The sequence below is a fragment of the Aquila chrysaetos genome, chromosome 5 (genome assembly GCF_900496995.4).
Source record: "Aquila chrysaetos chrysaetos chromosome 5, bAquChr1.4, whole genome shotgun sequence".
In the NCBI taxonomy this organism is placed as follows: domain Eukaryota; kingdom Metazoa; phylum Chordata; class Aves; order Accipitriformes; family Accipitridae; genus Aquila; species Aquila chrysaetos.
The window spans coordinates 58478050-58496407 of NC_044008.1; the positions used below are offsets into that span (position 1 = coordinate 58478050).

General features: G+C 50.9%; 1 protein-coding gene across 3 annotated transcripts; it reads right to left on the reverse strand.

The window, feature by feature from the left end:
* Nucleotides 1-1669: 1669 nt before the first annotated feature.
* Nucleotides 1670-13635, reverse strand: LOC115341761 (cartilage intermediate layer protein). Of its 3 annotated transcripts, none has more exons than XM_030015177.2 (9): nt 13472-13635; nt 11608-11734; nt 10273-10356; nt 9232-9285; nt 7608-7793; nt 6143-6457; nt 5926-6034; nt 5305-5462; nt 1670-4683 (listed from the first exon to the last, which is right to left on the reverse strand). In XM_030015177.2, exons 2-9 carry the CDS (start codon nt 11669-11671, stop codon nt 2342-2344), a joined length of 3312 nt encoding a protein of 1103 aa, XP_029871037.1. In that variant the 5' UTR covers nt 11672-11734; nt 13472-13635; the 3' UTR covers nt 1670-2341. The 3 variants fall into 3 exon arrangements, with proteins under 3 accessions (XP_029871037.1, XP_029871038.1, XP_029871039.1); XM_030015178.2 differs by lacking the exon at nt 13472-13635 and adding an exon at nt 13316-13465; XM_030015179.2 differs by lacking the exon at nt 10273-10356.
* Nucleotides 13636-18358: the final 4723 nt, after the last annotated feature.

Genomic DNA, 18358 nt, shown 5'->3' on the forward strand with positions numbered 1-18358 from the left:
CTCTGTCTTGCTCTGTGTCCAATGTACTCTGCCAGCAGCCTCCTCTGAGAGCTCAGGGAGTTGGTGAGTGCAGAGATTAGTTTGTTCCTCCAAGTCGGAGTTAAGCTGCAGTGGGGGACAGATTGGGGAAACTTGGAGAGCTTCTTGCTGTTTCACAGATAGGCAGAATTTCAGGCTGTAGGGCTGTGAGCATTTTATTCCTGTTAAACAGACATTTCTCCCCAAAAGGAAGAGCCCTGTACTCTGCTGTGTTTTGCTCTGGCAAGCCCACATGCAGCACAGGGACCAGATCCCGAGCCTGCTTTCATCCATGTATCTCCTGGGTTGGTCTGTAGAAGTGATTTGTGTTACTTCACCCTCAAAGTGATGAAACTAAGTTCGGGATTTGGCTGGCTCTTGGCAGAGGAGGAGGGGAGCAGAGGGAAGAGACATTTCTCTCCGAGTCTGCAGCACAAGCCAAGAGCTCTGTGGGAAGGTCCGAGCTAATGCTCCCCACTGGCTGCCTTGGCCCCAGCTCGCGCCAAGCCCTTGCAGCAGACTAGACACAAAAGAAAACACACAGTCTAAATTCATTGGTATGAAGAGGATGTGCCAGAGTATTCCACAGCTCTTCCTTTTGTGCTTCTCTTCGATAACTGTCAATTTGCATAAAAACATGGATTATTAAGGGGGTTTTTTACCTTTTTAAGCATGATTCAGGCTGCATAGGCACTCAGTCCTGCACAGCTCTGCATTTAATGCCTAGGATGCCCCGTGTCAGACCTGAAAACCTGTTCTGAAGCTTGCTAAACGCTATTGAAAGATTCCCCATGCCCTTGATGGGCTGTAGGTAAGACACCATAGACCTAGAACTGACTTCATACCCATAGGAGGGGATCAGGTAGGAGAGGGAGATCTGTGCTTGAGCATGTGTTTGAATTCCAGTTTGCATCTAGTACCACTGCCCACCTTTTTGTGATCTCTCTTGGTGGAAATTTCAGTGTTGGAGTCTTGCTGGCTTGCCTGCACCCCAAAAATTTATTGCCAGTGTGTGGGTGTAAACACAGGATGTCTTCTGTGCTGATAAGGTACTTGATTCCGCTCTAGAAGCAGTGGGGGTTTGATAGGGCAATTTAATAGGTCACTTGGAGATGGATCACTGTCTGTCTGACCCCTCTGTGGCCATCTGTACCTTCAGCTAAGAGCAGCTTCTCACCCAGCAGCATCCTGCTCGCTGCTGCTGAATATGGAGGGAAGTGTATCTTCTCCCTGTCTCTGCACCTCCCAGCCCTGCTCTACATTGCCTGGTTTCCTATCATCCTTAAAGCATGAGTTCCCAGCCCTCTTTTCCCCCCATCTTGTCCCACTCTGAGAGCCCTGCTTCTGCCTCCTTAGTTCATCCCTTGCCCAGACCTGCTGCTCCACTTCTGCCAGCACTGTTGCTGACTCTCCACATCTCAAGCTGGGGACAAATTCCCTGACCACAGCATGCCATGGCCAAACCCTGGACCTGGGGGAGCACCAGCTACCCACCAAACCCCTCACCCGTACCCAGGATCAGTCTCACATTGGTAAAGCTGTGAGCTGTTTGTGAACAGAAAGGTGAAATTTTGCAGGTTATTCTTTGGTCAGCTCTACACGTGGTTTATTTACTTCGGCATTTGAAACACAAAAGCAACACAGCATTGTCGAAGTTACAAAATGACTTTTTTTATTAACCTACCCTATCAATAGAGCATGGATTTTCTTGTCAAATAATGCAAGAAGCAAGAAAAAACTGTAGTTTTATCCATGTGGAGCCTACAAATCCACATGGCTTCTCTGTGCTATTGAGCATGTGAGTTCTTAGAAATGCAGCTGCCAGTAGTTTAGCTTGAATACAGTCATCTAAAACAAGCTAGAAATAAATAAAATACTTACATTTCAAGTACAAAACCTTGCAGTTGAATTCAGTATGAGGAAATCAGTTTATTCCTTTTCATGTTGCCAACTACTGTACAGGTACTTGGGCTGGCAAAGTCTGCAGATGCAGAACAGAAGAATGTTTTATGTATGTGACTTAATTGAATCAGGTGTTTAGTCTTTCCTTTAGGCTATCATGTGAAGCTGTTTAACGTCAGGCAGAAAGAAGATTTTTATGGATGCATTTAATAAGACATGAACTCACTGCTGCTACTGGCCCCCAATTTTTGCCTCATGTCTTTCCTTTCTGGTGAAAAAAAAAAAAAAAAAAGTGCACCTTAATTATGTCTCAAAAATAATGACACCTACTAGCTTTGAATTAGGTTATTAGCAGGTAGGTGTTTCTTTCAAATTATATTTAATCGAGTGTGAGCGACTCTACTAAGGCTCCTATACAGCTCTAGTATGTGGGAGAACGTTGACCTCTCATCGGGATCCTGCCTTGGGTGGTTCGGCGGCTTGCTGGCTGCCTTCGGTACGCGGGGCTCTCCCCTGGCAGAACCAGCATGGACTGCTGGCCCGAGTTCCTCTGAGACTGGAAGATGCTTTGTTCCGCTGCGCTCCTCTCTGAACAGGTGAAAGTCAACCCAATGCCAACGTTGCTCTTCATGGTTCTGGAGGTGCCATCAGACGTGCCATCGAAACACCTGCCCAGAGCAATTTCCTTGGCGATCCTCGGGTCTTGATCAGTGACGGTGTAGATGCCGTAGTTGTGTCCCAGGGGGTCGAGAGGTGCCAGCATTGTGTACTCGCTGGAGTCATTGTTTGTAGCCATGGGGAGGTGGTTCACCAGGTACTCATGGAGCATGCTGTTGACGCTTACTCGGCGGCAGCTGCCTTGTGGGACCACTTTCACAAGCGTGCGGTCCACACGGTCTTGGTCAAAGAGCATGCCGCTGCACTTGAACTCCAGGCAGGCTGCTGACACATCCGGCTGCTCGGAGTCACGAATGCTGCGGACGTCCCTGATGCCATAGAGCTTGCCAATGGTACGCGGGTGCGTCCCACCCATGTTACGAGATCTTACGTTCACTTCTTGGGGTCCATTTATTTTTACTTTAATGTAGCAGGCCCTAAATTCCATGGGCTTGGGCCACCATGCCAGGTAGTCATCGGTCCAGCTCATGAGGTCATCTTCACTGAAGGGAACAGTGTTGTAGTCGTACCGGTCTCCCTCTATCCTGTAAAACCTGAAGTGAGCAGCATTGTGTGGAGCTTCCTCGCATTCTTTTAGGTTTTCATAGGCATAAATAGGGCCGTTGTTCTCTTCTGGGGAATTAGGGCTTGGCTTGGCCATGTTAATGCTGAATGCTGTTTTCTTAGTGTTGGAGTCGTCGTGGTCTGTTCTCCTGTAGTTGAGCTTGTTGAGATACGGCTGTGGGACCCCAATAGCATTAGGGTTGAGTTTGGGAGCAGAGGACACAGCTTCAAGCTCTTCGCCCCCCATGCTTGCCAATATATAAGCTGCATAGGCCTCAGGGTTTTGGTCATCGCAGAAGGCGGGCACGCAGGCGCCGTTGGGACCAGTGACCACGCTGTCGAAACGGCCCCATGCTCTGGGGTTGGAGGAGAACCCCGGTTCTGGCTCCATGTTTATAATAGAAATTACAACCCCTTGGATCTGCTCGCTTTGCAGAAATCTCTCGCTTCTGTAGGCTCGGACTTTGACATAACACCGTCTGCTCTCTGGGACATCCAGGTTAAAAAGCCGCCTTTCTTTGATCTCCATGTTCCCAACCAAAAAAGTTCTCTCCTCCCTTTTGCGCCGTCTGCTTTTCTCAAGGTTGAAGTCCCCTTCTTCCTCCCATAATCCTGTCTCCGGGTTCAGGGACCAAAGCTTCATCTCTTGCAGGTGCTCTGGCATCTTGACCTGAGCAGCATCCAAATGAACCTTCACATCTTCTGCATTAAGAGACTCGGTGCCCTGCTCGTCAGTGAAGTCCACAGAAAACATGCCATACGTGCGGAGAGGAAATATGTCTCCTTCCTCGTCTACAAAGTTCAGGTCACTTTGTGTCACAGCAGCTGTTGAGATGTTTCTTGGGTCCAGAAATGTCACACTGGCTTTCACTTTGCCTCTGTAGGCTTCTCCATTTTTCCTATAAAATGCATTGGGTGGAATTTCTAATTCGGCAATTGGATCATCTTCTTCCATTTCTCCCAAAGAAATCACGTTGGTTTCGGTGGATTCCAGTGTAACGGGGGCTTTCTTTCTTAGTAGCTTGATCTCGTGAAACACAGCACCTCCATTTTCCTTGAAGGGCAGAACTTTCGTTGTGTTCACAAACTTCTGCAGCCGATCGACAAAAGTTAGAACAAGTCTCTCCGTGTCTGCTGGGACGTGGATGGAGAAGGTTCCCTTGTAGCCGGTCATACTCACTCTCTTGTTGCCCATGTAGATGTGGCCAAACCTCAGTGGCTCACCGTTATCTGCTGCTGTGGCTCTGCCTCGAACTGTTATTTTGGTCTCAGTGCATTTTTTGCAGCCACATTCTACAACAACTTTAGTGGGGAGCGTGTACCCGTTGCAGGAGATGTCTCTGGTTTCCATCTTGGACACCCCGCAGCAGTAGGCAATGTTATCCTTACACCGGAGTCCCTTATCCAGCTTCCCAGCGCAGGTCTTCGCTGGGCACTTGCCCACGTCGTAGTAGAAGGAGTTTGTTGCTTTTTGGAAGCAGTCGTGAGGAAGTCGGATGAGGTGGCTTTGGGGTTGGGAGTTGCAGGCTGCCTCTTGTCTTCCTGTTGAATAGGATTTCTTAATGAGCAGCATGAAATAATTGTACAGTCATCGCTATGTGGTCTGAAGCCCTCAGAGCTAAACATTGCTTCCAATAACAGTGAGGTTTTTGCAGCCATAAAACAGGTGTTTTGCAGGATTTTGGTTAGCTGAATTTATCTGGCCTCTGTTTTGGTGAAGCAGGTGCTCAGCTTTAACTTTAGGTACCTGACTAAGAGCAGTGCTGTTTGCAGGAGTGTCCCAGCTCCTGCTTACCCACCACTGCCATCTAACTCACCCTCGGCTAGATGTTCTGCAGCTGCCTGGCTTTTTGGCTAGGGACAGACTAAAATGTGTCCCAAGGTTTAAAAAAACCCGAAACAAACAGGAATATGCATGTCAGGCAGCAAGTACAGTGAGAAATCTGCTGAAAACAGCAGATTGAGCTTGGCAGGTCACCTGCAATCCAGAGCTCCAGTTTGTAGACAGCATCTGGTTCATAACCAGCTCACGCAAGCTTATCTGCTAACGGATGCATGAAATAAAACCCGCATATTTTTCCTGCAACTTTTCTTTCCCACATGTATCACAATTTCTGCCTCCTCCCCAGCTGCTTGGAGAGCATCATGCACATTTTCTCTTACCTATGACAGCAAGCTTGGCAGATTGGGACTTCGCTGACCCACCGGCACTGCTGGCCTTGCAGAAATACTCTCCAGACTGGTCTCTGTTCAGGTTCTTCAGAATCAGGATGTTTTTATATTTGTATAAGGAGGGATCCAGCAGTGAGCCATTGTGGTACCTGCCAGGAACAAGCAGACGGTTAAGGGGACAGAGGCTGACCACCTGGCTGGAGCAGAGTGAAGGCCAAATCCTGCATCTGCAATGTGGATTTTGCCAGACCTCTTGCCTCAGTTTCCCCTCAGTGGCATCACCTAAAAATTATTCCCCATCCCCTGGCAGTACTGAGATGTGGCTGCCGGGCAGTTGGCAGGCAGGCAGAGCTGCCAGTCGTGCCTGCTGAGGTTTTTCAAACTCTTATTTGTATGTTTTTCCAGTAAGTCCCTCGGCAGATGACGTTACTGCACCTGTGAGAAATTCCAGCTCTGCACATCTCGAGGAAACCATCATTTGCAGCAATTGGTTCTCAGCATATTTAGCTGTTTTATAGCTAAAAACCCCACCTTTATGGAGATGGTAAGGAGAGAAACATTGAATCTGTGGGACAGCTAAGACTTCTGCCTGATCGAACTTGAATTCCTTACCAGAAATAGCGGTCAGGGGCTGGGCTCCCAAGGGCATCACAGCAGAGTGATACGCTCTGTCCCACTCTCCTGGCTTTGTCCTCGGGGCTCCTGAAAATGTAGGGTTTGCCTGCGGGAGGAGGAAATGGCCATCTCATTACTCTTCCAGACCTAGATTCACAGTTTATTTCCGATTACCGCATAAAGCCTCCTGCATTCCCCCCCTCTTTGGGACTACCTGATCGTTGCAGCTGCACTTGGATCGCCAGGTTTCTTCTGTTGCTCTCAGGCACGGTGACAGTGGCTGTTGCATATTTGGCTTTCTTTATTTTAAGTGTGTTTTTGCCATCGGGACAAACCCCTGGGATCCTAAACATGCCCCTGTTGTCGGCCGTTGTCAACAGCTTGAGTTTCTTGGCTTGCAGGTAGACCCGGGCATCGACAGCAGGTGACCCATCCTCAAGAGAGACCTTCCCGTGCAGGGTTGCATCCTCGCACATGCAGGCGTCGCAGTCGGCATTGACACGGCCCATGGGGCAGGTGATGTTGCAGGCTGGAGGAGAGGCAGGCAAGTCAGAAAGCAACCTGGAGTCCCTGTAATGCTCACGGCACAGTCTCACGTCTGCTTTTAATTTAGGTGCAATAAGGCAGATACTGCATAAGGAATAAATTGTATCCAAACCATATTTTTACTGATTATCAACAGCTGTGCATTAGAAACACAGGAACGATGTCATTTTGAACCTGACAATTAGTAGAAAGCAGCCACGTGGATATCGTTACAGCTAGGAACTGTTATTTACCTTCCCCAAAGGGCTGAATTTCGGGGAAATTTGAATCCAGATCAGCATGTGAGCTCTTAGCTCAACCCTGGCAAAATTACAAATCCAAATGCCTTAAACTTTGTAGGTTTCTGTTACCAACTCATGCCCAAAAGTCATGGCTTTGGTCTATCTTAAAAGCTGTCACCCCTTATTCAGTGGTATCCCGGCTTGAGCAGGACATAGGTTAATTGCCAAATGAGCATTACCAACAGGTTTAACGAATGGTCTCCCAAACAGTGATTCTGAAACATTTTCATTGCCTATAGTGATAAATCCTAAATAACGATCTATGTCTTCCCAAGGCAAGGGCTCAGCTCATTCCTTTTATAATCACAGAGCATCCCTGTACAGCAGCTACCTGATCATTTTTTTATAGCTGGAAATGCAAGAAATCAGGGAAAACCTGAAACAACTTTCCTGGAGAAAACATAGACTATTTTCAGAATTATTTGTTTAAAAGGGGATTAGAAGAGTAATATAATTAATTACAAGCCCCTTCAGCAGGGGCTGTGGCAATTCGATATTCCCAACTCTTCCCCTTCCTGGAGATTGCATGGAGGCAGCTGCCTGCAGTCGCTGACTCCACCTTGAGAGCTGCTGTTAACAAGATTAATGAGATTTTTCCTATATGCCCAGGATCTTTATGGGTCCCTGACGATTCCCCGTATCTGGATCCCCCCCTTATCTTACTATTTGGCTACAAACTCCCCATGCTCTGCTCCCTTAGTACTCCCCAGCCCTTCTGGGGAAGGCACCAGCATCACGAAATTCTGGGAAGGGAGAGAAAGATGGTAAAATGACAGTGAAGGGAATACAATGCCTACACAGTGGTGAGATCAGGACATCAACCCCTGCCAGTAAGTGAGGTTATAGGAGCACCTGAGCAAACGTGTCCAATGCAGAGCCGCCCTTCCTCAGTTGCTTCGTTACAGTGCACGCCCCAGAGGTGTTCAACTAGGCAGGATCTGGTACGCTTCTGCACACCGGTTTGGCCACACATTGCTGAGCACTCGCTCCATTTCGACCATGGAGACAAAAACTTTTTTGAATCTTGCACCAGTGGACCTTGAATAACATCAGTGGTGTGTTACTGAGACGCACATTACACATACAGCTGCCTGAAAACGGGCAGTTGTTTTCTTAGCAGCTTCTATATAGCTTCTATAGAGCTCAGACTATGCATTTGGATATTACATGCCACATGGATTAAACAAACTCAAAGCATGCTCAGGGAGCTGGGAAATAAAGCAGGAGGAGGCATCTGAAGGCTTCTGACTTAATTCCCTGCAGGCTACTGAATTCAGGATGATTAAGATAAACTCGAGGGGAGCAAAGTGCATGCAGCTCATGCTTAGTGTTGAATAACTTTGGCTTAAAGGAAATCAAACACACATTGTCATTTAAATGCTGTCTGAGGGTCAACGCTCGCCTGCATTTCAAATGCGGTTAAATAAAAAAAAAAACAAAACGCCCAAAAGGGTAAAATTGTTGATATTTTCATGTTGAATGTCTTTAACCATACTTCAACATATGTTCTCTGTAGGGGAAGCATGTGTCCTATTGTGAGCACCAGTTTTACTGTGTGCAAAACAGAAGCCTAAGATGCTACCGAGCAGGCTGAGCATGTTAGGGGCCAGCTGATATGTAAAACACAAAGAGGGTTTATAGAGAGTTTAATATGTGGTTAGATTTTGAAAGGAATTTCTTTAACCGGGCTACTAGATGGTATTAATTTAAGCTGCTTTGAATGGATGAGATCCACTCCAAGTCTGTGGTTTGGGTTTATTTTTAAATGACAATGTTCTAATGATGTTTACGAGGATGCGCCTGTGACTAAAGTTTCTAAAAATGAGGTTTCTTAGAGACGTGTGCCATGTCATCTCCCACACCTACTCTTCCACTCGATTTGTAATGAACCAGGTTGGGTTATTTCCTAGAAAGGCAGACAGGCACACTGGACTGTTCCAATAGTGATGGTCGAAAACGAACCCCTGGTTTACAAAAGCAAGTGGCTGGAAAAGACCATTTGAATGCGAGCAGCCACGGGAATGTCATGTCTGGTTTGGAGCAAGCACTTGGCTTAGATGGGTGAGTTTTTAATCTCTTGGCACATCGGCATCTCCAAGTTCAGCATCCCAAGTGGCGCATCCATAGACCTTATTTAGCAATTTGGGGGACTTGGTCCCGTCCCAGGCAGCACATGGATAAATGTCTGTCTGTACTTGCCGCAAGCAAAAATTTAACATGTAACAGATTAAAGTGGGGTCCTAGTAAGATCCTAAGCTTGTTTAGGATTGGCTGCCTTACTCTGCAGGGCTGGTGATGATAAGAAAGGAGGAGGGGAGTCCTGCAGAGGAAAAATGGCATTATAAGGCTCTGGGTAGCACCTTGACAGCAGAAAAAGCAGAAAGCCGAGGGCAAGGGAGAAGCTGAGGGGTTGAGCGCCAGCGGGGACGTGGGGAGGGACGGGGCTACCCAGCGGCACCAGCTGGCAGGAACGTACTGCGTCTGGCGTAGGCGAAGGTCGGGTCTCCCCTGCGAGAGCTGCTTCTTGTACCTGCGGGCAGAGGACGTGCGGGGTGATTTGGGCAGGTTTTGCCTGCTCCCTGGCTGAGCACCGGTCCCTCCCACTGGCCTGCCTGTACCGAGGCTGGCTGCTCAACCCGAGCAGGTGTGGCACACCCTCTCCTGGAGGCAAAAACCGAGTTTACAGCTCACTGCTGCCAAGGGCAGACGCTTTAGTTTTCAACTGCATTGGTCAAAACCTCAAGATTTTATTTTATTTCTCCCTAGAGAAGCAGGAGTCAGCCCCTGCTCTGTGAGCCCCAGCCTCAGCATCACTGCCTTACGCCATCCACTTTGAGGGGAAAACAATTTTCCTGTTAGTTTTCTTAAAAATACCTCTCAGCAGGTGGAGGGGACCTCTGAGTGTCCATGTTTTCAGTGCTTTGATTCTCCCCAACAGCTAAGAGAGCTGCTAGGAGCGGGATGGGAGGCTGGGAAAGTCCCTTAATCCCTTGGCTATGGCATCAGCACGTCCAGCCCTTTCAGTCCCTGCTGGAATTTAAATCCTGAGTGCTGGGCAGTAAAGCTTGAGGGGTCAGGGTATCTCCTGGGGATTAATGAGCAGAGTGGGTTCTACAGGTAATTAATGCCCCACAGGCTTTAATTCTAAAGCAATGGTGTTGCAAACTGTCCCAGGCATGGGGACAGGCTGGGCAGGGGAAGGGCAAGTCAGAGCACGTGTTTGCCCATCCCTGGGCTCTCCTCGCCCTCCCAGCCCACATGTGCCTCCCACGGGAATCGGGGCTGTGGTCACGCACGTGACCTTCACTTTTCCAGGAGAGGAGCCAAGAGCATGTGTCAGCGATAGCCAAAACCCTACAGGAGGTTGCAGATGATTAGCATTTATTCCATTGCCTAAATGTCCTCACCTACTCAAATAGTATTGTTCAGTTGTAAATTAATGCTGAAAAAAATAATATGCATGCAAACACCTCTTGTCCCAGCGAGGGAAAGCTGCCCGAGCTGGGAAATAACTTACTCTCCAAGCTGAGCATTACCAGCGGGCTGAAGGTTTTCTGTCCTATCTGGATCCTGCCGAGGGCTGGTTTCAGAAGCCTTTGACCTAAGGGTCAATAAATTAGAGATTAAATTAGATTAATAAGAAATTAATTAGATTCAAGGGATTGGGCCTCCTCAGGCTCAGTTTTTCAGATTTCCCTTTGGGTTGTGGCTGGTTAGAGCCACCAGTTAGAGCTCCTGTGGGATGCAGTGCAGGAGATGCCAAGTGAAGTGTGTGACAGAGATGTTCCACAGCATCACTGCGGCTCAGGTGTGATGCAAATTTGCCATTTCCCTTATCACCCAAGAAAAACTTTTTTGTGCTTTCTGTGTTGGATCAGCTCAGATCAAATAATCTTTTTATAGCTGGAGATATAAAATATATCCTGCCTCTGTCTGTCCAGGAAGAAATGAAGCCGAGGTGGATGAGGTTGGTTGTCGCTATGGGGCATGGACTGGTTTCTGCAATTGCTTGCTGCCTGCGTGCCCAAAGGGAGCTTGTGGTCGTGGCTGGTTCCTGGGGTGCTTGCTGGGACCAGTCCCATTTAAACTGGGGAGCTAAGCCCGAAGCTGCCCAGCACTGGCTCTCGCCTGTCCCCAGCTCCCGGGGGCTCAGCACCTCCCTAGTGACAAATTGACTATTCCTGGTCTTATCCCCAGGCATGTGGCCAGAGTACTTCAGGGCAAAATTCCTCTATAGCCTCTGAAAACAAATCCAAAGAGCCTGCAAACAGGTTTTCTCTGCAAGACCTTCTGGAGCAGAGGGGCAGGTTGCTTATTGCTCAGCGCTTTGGTATGTGCGACCTGCCAGAGCCAGCAGCAGACAGATCCTGTTACCTTGTGCATCTTCTGCTGGAGAAGAGCCACATTGCTTCTTCCCAAGGGCTCAGCTCAGAGACTGGGCTTGGTTCGTGCTCGGGTGATAGATGAGGTACTGGCCAGGGTGGGTCTGCTCAGAGCAGAGGGGAGCCGGGATGGGAGCTGGGGTGCGGGCTGGGCACCGCGGGGTCTCGGGGGTGGCAGGCAGGGATGGTCCCAGCACATCTGGTGGGCAGGGGGGGCTCATCCCTGGTCAACCAGAGGCTGGCTGGCTTGCAGACGGGCCTTGCCCCTGCTCTGTGGGCTGGATGGACACCAGCTCTCATCTAGAAGTCGTTTGGCTGGATGAACCCTGCGCTGACCCAGAACAGCACCCGGCATCAATGTCGAGCCCGTGTCTGCTGGCTCAGCGGCCGCCGGCAGACATGCCTTCACGCCGGCATGCCCGCGGGCAGGGGACAGCACAAAGACAGGAATAGAAACGTTTAACCTTCACCTAAAGTGGACGTGGCTCCCAGGAGGAGGATGAGGATGATCCATGCTTTTGCGGTGACCATCATTGTCTCCAGAGGTGACTGGCGGCTTCTTGGAGTATCTGCAGCCGTCCCACACCTTCCCCAGACCTGTGGAGACAAGCCCGGCTGTGTCAAGGCTCACGTGGGGTCCTGCTGCTTTCAGGGAGCTTCTCCCAGGCTGAACCAGTCCAAAACATGCTGTCGGACCGCTTATACCCCCTGCCCACCCATCCAGCCCCAGAAGCCCCCCACCTACCCCCTGAGGGGGAGCAGCAGTGGCTCCCCATCTGCACTCACATCCCCTCCACTTCTTGCCATCACATCTGAGCCCAAATCTATTCTGCAGAGCGCTGTTTTGTAATGACATCTCTTTAAAGTGCCTTTTAACAGCTTAAATGCTTCTGCAGGGATGCTCTCACAGCCCGTGGGGCTCCATGGGCCCCCCGGCACCCTGCTCTGTCCCCCACATGAACAGGAACATCTTCATGCCTCCATTCCTCTGCCTGCAAACTGGGCTTAGTGCAACAACAGCATCTTATCCCAGTACATCGTGGGAGCGTGGGGAGGGGAAAGGCTCCTGAGCGCCTCTGAAAGCGGAAAACCCCATGCACAAGCCAAGTCTTCACTGCAAATGTGAGCAAGAAGCCAAATCTTCTCCTTTTTCTGCAGACAGAGATGAGGGACTGAGGCTTTGTGTTGCTCTTCCCCAGCTCAGCAAATTCAGATTTTGTTTTAAGTGAGTCCATTAGCTCTGCAGCGTCAAACATTTGGGTATTTGATTTCTGAAGGTACCCATGGAACTGGTGTTATCTTGAGTGACACTAGCTGGAATTCCAGGTGCTTTATTTTATGCACCTAAAATTAATGAACTTGGGGGGTGAAAATTTTGCCTCAGCCTTTCAGTGCCTCAGTTTACCCACAAAAGGAGGCTGACAAAGAGCAGCCGGCAGTGAGAACACCCTGTTATTTGTAAGCGGTATTAACCATCCCCTCCGAGACCGGGGAATGTGGGACTAGGAAATACTTTGATTATGGCTCAGCAAATCCCAGTCAAGCAAAAATAACAAGCAACACATGAGTGGTGTTTTGTGGGCTTACGGCGGGGTTGTGAACTTGCAGCCAGACAATAACCAGGAAAAATTAATCCAGGCTGAAAGACTGTTTCCCACTCGGCGCCTATTTTGGGAGCTGTCTGCGACTTGTTCGGCGCTGGGTTTGGAACGGGATGCATCCCTCTTTCCCTGGGACATGCGATGCTGGGAAAGAGGGGATTCAAGTGGCGGGATCCCAGTGGTGGGGAGGGTTTGGCATCGCCGGTGTCCCCTCTCTGGCAGGGGGCTGGGGGAGCCGGCGAGGAACGGAGCCGCAGGAGATCAAACAGCCCTGTGTGAGAAAACCACTGTCCCCCCCGCCCCGAACCCCCCGCTCCAGCCATCCCCATAACCCTGTCCCAAACCTATTAGCTGGGATGAAGAGGGGAGAAGTGGGATGCAGAGAACCGCATCCCCACTGATGTTTTCCAGCCCGCAGCCTCTGTGCCTTCATCTGCCCATCAATTATTTTCCACCTTGCCCTCAATCACAGCCACTCTTAATTACACTGCATTAAAAACACAGCAAGATTATATAACCGCTAGCTGCGACAAAGGGGAAAAACTTAGCAGGGTTGGGTTTTTTATTTTGCTCTTACCTACAAAAACCATAAAATCCACAATTAAGGAGAGTCTCGTCCTCTTGCCACAGAGCCGCCAGCCGAGCTGCGGTCCGGGGGCGAGGCGAGGGCTTGTCAGCTGCGGGTTAAGGGATTTGTAGCCAGTTGGGAAGAAGAGAAAGAATTGCAGCTTACCGAAACCTCCCCTGCGCTGCCGCCGAGCTGGCCTCCGCGCGAGCCTCCCCGCAGCTGAGGCGGCGAGGTCGCTTATATAGCCCGGCGTGTTGCTTAGGGGATGGCAGCGAGCCACCCGCCGCCGAGCAAAAACAGATCGGACGAGCGAGGAAACCGCAGGCTGAATAATCCCTTAGCAAGGTGATGGTAAACACAAACCCTCAGCGAAACAGCAGCCGCCGGGGCTGGCAGCGATGCCATGGCATGGCAGGGTGCTGCGGGCGGTGGGGCAGGGCATGGTGTGGGTACCACGTCCTGGTGTGGGCACCGCATCCCGGCACAGCACCGTCACTGTTAGGGGTTCGCCCTGGGTCCGGATCCAAAACAGATGCTGCTGAGTGTTGAAGATGGAGGTACAGCATACAGGCACACAGTGCAATGAGTTTTGGGGATGCTTTTTTGGCTTTTGCCTGGTCTGGGACAAACGTGGTGCCCACCCAGCATTGTCCGTGGGGTTCCCGCGTTTCGTGGGCGTGGGGCAGGGCTCGGCTGGGCACTGTTCCCTGTGCTGCATGCACTGCCGGCACCGCCTGAGCTGCCCACTCACCTCTGCCCCTGCGCTGGCTCTGGTAGGGGTCAAACAAGGATGCTGTGGGGATGTGAGGATGTGGGACAAAGCCAGATGGGTTGGTTTGGACACCTGGGGTAGCATAGAGCTGCAGAGGCAGAACCATCCTTGCAAATAAATGTGACTGTGTCTCACTCGAGCCATGGGGGGATCTAGCAATGACCTCTAACGAGAGCTCCCCGCCTGCCCCAGGCCGGCTTCAACCCCCCCAGGTCTTTCCTCCCTCTGCAGCCACGTTCCTCCCATGTAGCCGAGGGCAGCCGGTCCCGGCTCGGGGCTCCTAGGTGTTGCACAATGCGTGCGGCCATGTGCGAGCGAGTACCACCCGTGCCTGCAGTCCCGGGCACTGTGGGGCTGTGCTGCTAGTTTGCTGCAGGAGTCTGGTGTGAAAGCGTGTGCTTTACGTAGTGGGAGGCATCTCTGAAGGCTGGGGACAGGCGTCAGGGCAGCCAGCAGCGTGCAGGATGTGCCAGCGGTGTCCTTGGGGTGCCTCTTAGTAATCCTTGCCAGCCCTGCTGCCAGAGGGAGCGGTGCAAGAGGAACATAGATCAAGATGTCACATAAAAAATAATTGGTGGTGGCCTGCACCAGCTCCCGTTTATGTTTACGAGGGAAAAGGAAAAAACACCTGGGATGTGCCAAAAAGTGGCAGAATGTTTGTCCGGTGGGCAAGGAGTGCCTGGTGAGCTGGAGGCCCCAGACCTGCGAGATAAACACAGAGCTCAGCTGCGTTTCCCCTCTGTGATGAGGACTAGATGTGGGAAAGGTGCCGAGACTGAGAGCAAGGAATCAATCTTCCCTGGATGGCACCTACCTCCTGCTGTGGCTGGCTCGTCTCTAGCACAGCACTGATGCCTCGGCAGGCAGCTCCAGTCCCGCTGGCTGCTTGGCACGTGCTGGCATCGATTTCCATGGGTCGCACTGTGGGATAAGGAAACGTGCTGTTCTGCAAAAGGAAAAAAATGTTATTCTTTATGTTATGGAAACCAAGTGATAGCTCTAGCCCAGTGCAGCTGCAGGTGTTTCTGCATGGGATTTTGCAGCCTGTTTAGCACAGGTGTCTCCTTCTTACCATGGGTGTCTCCTCTCCAGCATGGTTCCTGCAAGACAAGCTCAGGAGCCACGTGTGCGGCTTCAGGAGTGGGTCTGGGACACATAAGTTCATGCAAAAACCAAGTCTCTAGAAAAGTCCGGTTGTGCAATCTCTCTTGGCTTGGCCATCCCTCGCTGCAGCTCCAGCATGTGGCTGACATTGGATGGAGCAGCACGAGCAGAGCCCCAGATATTTCCAGCACTGAGCACCACCGGCTGCACTGTGGCTCCGGGAGATGCTCAGCTGCTTTCCATCCGCCTGAGGTGGATGATGCTCTGACCCGTGGGGTGGAGGGGACATCCAGGGTGCTGCCCCATGCCCAGGGTGGTCACTCTGCAGGGCTGCAGGACCCGTGGCCAGCACGGGAAGGATGCATCCCACACCAAACTGCTCTTATCTTTCTGGCTGGGGGTTCAGCTGTCCAGGGCTGGTGTTTCCCAATGAAAGAATTGGTGCAGCAGAGCCGCAGCCCCATGGACACATTCCCCTCCCAGATTAACCCCGGGCGCCCTGCCTGCCTGTCATGGGATTTTTCCATTATTTCACCACCAATATGTAATTACAAAGCCATAATGTATTTATGTGAATGCTGCCATGCTTAATGCTCCCCCCCCCACCAGTGCTAAGGCTGGGGCAGTGTAAGAGGAATATGACAGCGGATAGTGCAACAGCAACTCCCCTCCATGCTCCTTCATAGCTGTCTCCATCACTCTTCTTGTGTCCCTCTAATAAATCCAGAGGAAAACTAGCTAGTGATGCTCATACCAGCTCTTTGCGCCTCCCACCCTTTCCGACATGGCATCGGCAGAGTGACCATCACCAAAAGCCGACTGCACTGTGCTGGGAGAGCGGCAGGGACGGTGGGGCTGCTCTCAGGGCTGCGCATGGGATTTACAGGCTGTGGGATCTGTTAAATGCTCTGTGGGTTCCATGAAATATCCTATAGGGTTCATGAAATACCCTATGGGGTCCATGAAGTGCCCTTTGGGGCCGATGCTGTGCTCAGCTTCCCGCTGGCTGCCCCCGTCCTCCCTCCTTGCACCCTGTTCGCTCCACTGAAGAGAGCTGACGGTTATTTTCCCCTCCTGCATGTTTCTGGGCTCGCTCCTGTTTACGGAGATGGGAATTAAAATAACTGATTGATGACTTTGTTCCATCCCAAACACTTTGGGGAAGTTTGCGTGGTTTAGGAAGGCGAGCTGGGAGCTGGGATTTCATTAAGCTCTTGGCTCCCAGCACTTCTCCAGCCATGCTCCAGGGGTGGCTAATGTTGTTTTTTAAATCCTGTTTTGCTATCCCAGGAGCCGGACTGGCAATTTCCATGGTTTGTAGGAGAACTTGGAGATGTGGCGGGTCCCCGGAGTTCACTCTGAGCTCTGAACCACCAGCAAACCTCGCAGCCACCACAATATTGTTTCACTTAAGCCCTCCTCCACCGCTTCATCAGCACAAAATCGTACTCCAGCTGCCTAAAAGCTTTGGAAAAGAGCCCAAAAAATGAACTACTGGAGTTTGTTTTTATTGTGTGGATGAGGATTTACAGGCTGTGGCTGGGAGAAAAGGAGTGAGTGGACCTTTCCTCCCTGGCAGGATTTACTTAGGAGCTAAAGGCTCAACCATGGCTGAGCGGTGCTCAGCTCCACGTACATCATTTATGAAACAGATGCAAAATGCACCGCAGAGGGGAGATGCCATGAAAGCCAGGAGCCAGGGAAAGACTGATTTTAGCTCTGGAGGTCGGGAAGGCTTTTTCTGGAGCGATGAAAGAGCCAGGAGCTGGGGGAAAGCAAGCGGCTGCGGCTGTGCTGCTCATGGGGGCCGGCCATGGGGTGAGCCCCCAAATGTCTGCTGGCACCAGAGCAACCTGACTGACACCCCCGGCATGTAAAAGTGGGGGTGCCCCCTGCTCTATGATCACATCTGTCAAGGAAAAGGGCTTTTCCTAGTGCTTTTGCAGGGCATGGCTGTTATCTGAGTGCCCAGGGACTGTTACCTGCATCCCTGCTGTACACATACAGCCCCACGTCACCTGGAGAGGGGTTCGCTGGTCACTGGGATATCCTGGACTGTCAAGCCCTGGGATTCCCCTGCTGGATGCCGTGTCCATCCCTGCCATCTCTCCTACCACGTCACAGCTCCGAAGAGCACAAATGGGAGATGCTATGAGAGCGCCAGAAGTGTCTCAAAAGCGAATCCCCTTTTAATTACATTGCTGAGCTGGGGAAATTAAGATAAGTATTCTGGATCATTTAGAAACTCTCTGTGAGATGGAGAAGGCCATTATTTTTGAGCCCTCCATGACTAATGCTCATCGTAGCCTCTCCCTGCACTCTGCCTGGAGCATTAACTCCTCGAGGACACTTGCAGGGCAGCATCACGGTGCCATGTGCCGGTACGACACCAATATTTGCTGGAAACATCCTGCCGGCAGGTGCGGGCTAGCAGCAGGGCCTGAGTTATTGCGTAATGTTGGATCGGTGATGGAAATGCCATCGCAGGACACGAACGGGTGCGATGGGAACGCAGCCAGGTCCGAGCCAGGGCAGCACCTCAATGGGGACATTTAAACCGTGGAGGAAGAGCAGGAGCAGAGCTCCAACCCACAGCCCACTGGCTGTTTGCTTTAGCTCTGGACAGGGTTTGGTGGACAAAGACCATCCTGTGTCGAAGCACACGTTGCTTTGGGCGATTAATTGCTCCTGAAGAAATCCTTAATGTATTGCTCTTATTTACGGGCATTAGCTTTGGGCTCGGATGCACTCCAGGCTGTGCTTCCATGCTGGCAGGGGGGGCAGCCTCCCACCTGTGGGATGGCAGTCCCTGGTCTCATTGTGCCTTTTCCTCCTCAATTTTCTTGCTATAAACCACGTTGAGGTGGGCAGGTTTGCAGCTGATTCACACAAGCAAAGCACCAGCCAGTTTTTCCTAAAAAACAGCAAAATCTTGCATGACTCGTGAGTGTGCAGGGGAGGGCTTGGGTCTTCCAGCACACCATGGTTTGTCTCCCTCCTGCTCTGCAGGGATTGCACCGGCAGCACATGGGAGAGGTATAGCCTGTGTAAGCCGGACTAGAGGCAATGGTGATGGCAATGAAAGTGGAGCATCAGGTTAAAAAGTGCTTTTCAGTGTGTGGATGAGCCTCTACTTGGGATGGGCAGAAAACATGCAAGGGATGGAGCTGGGCAGA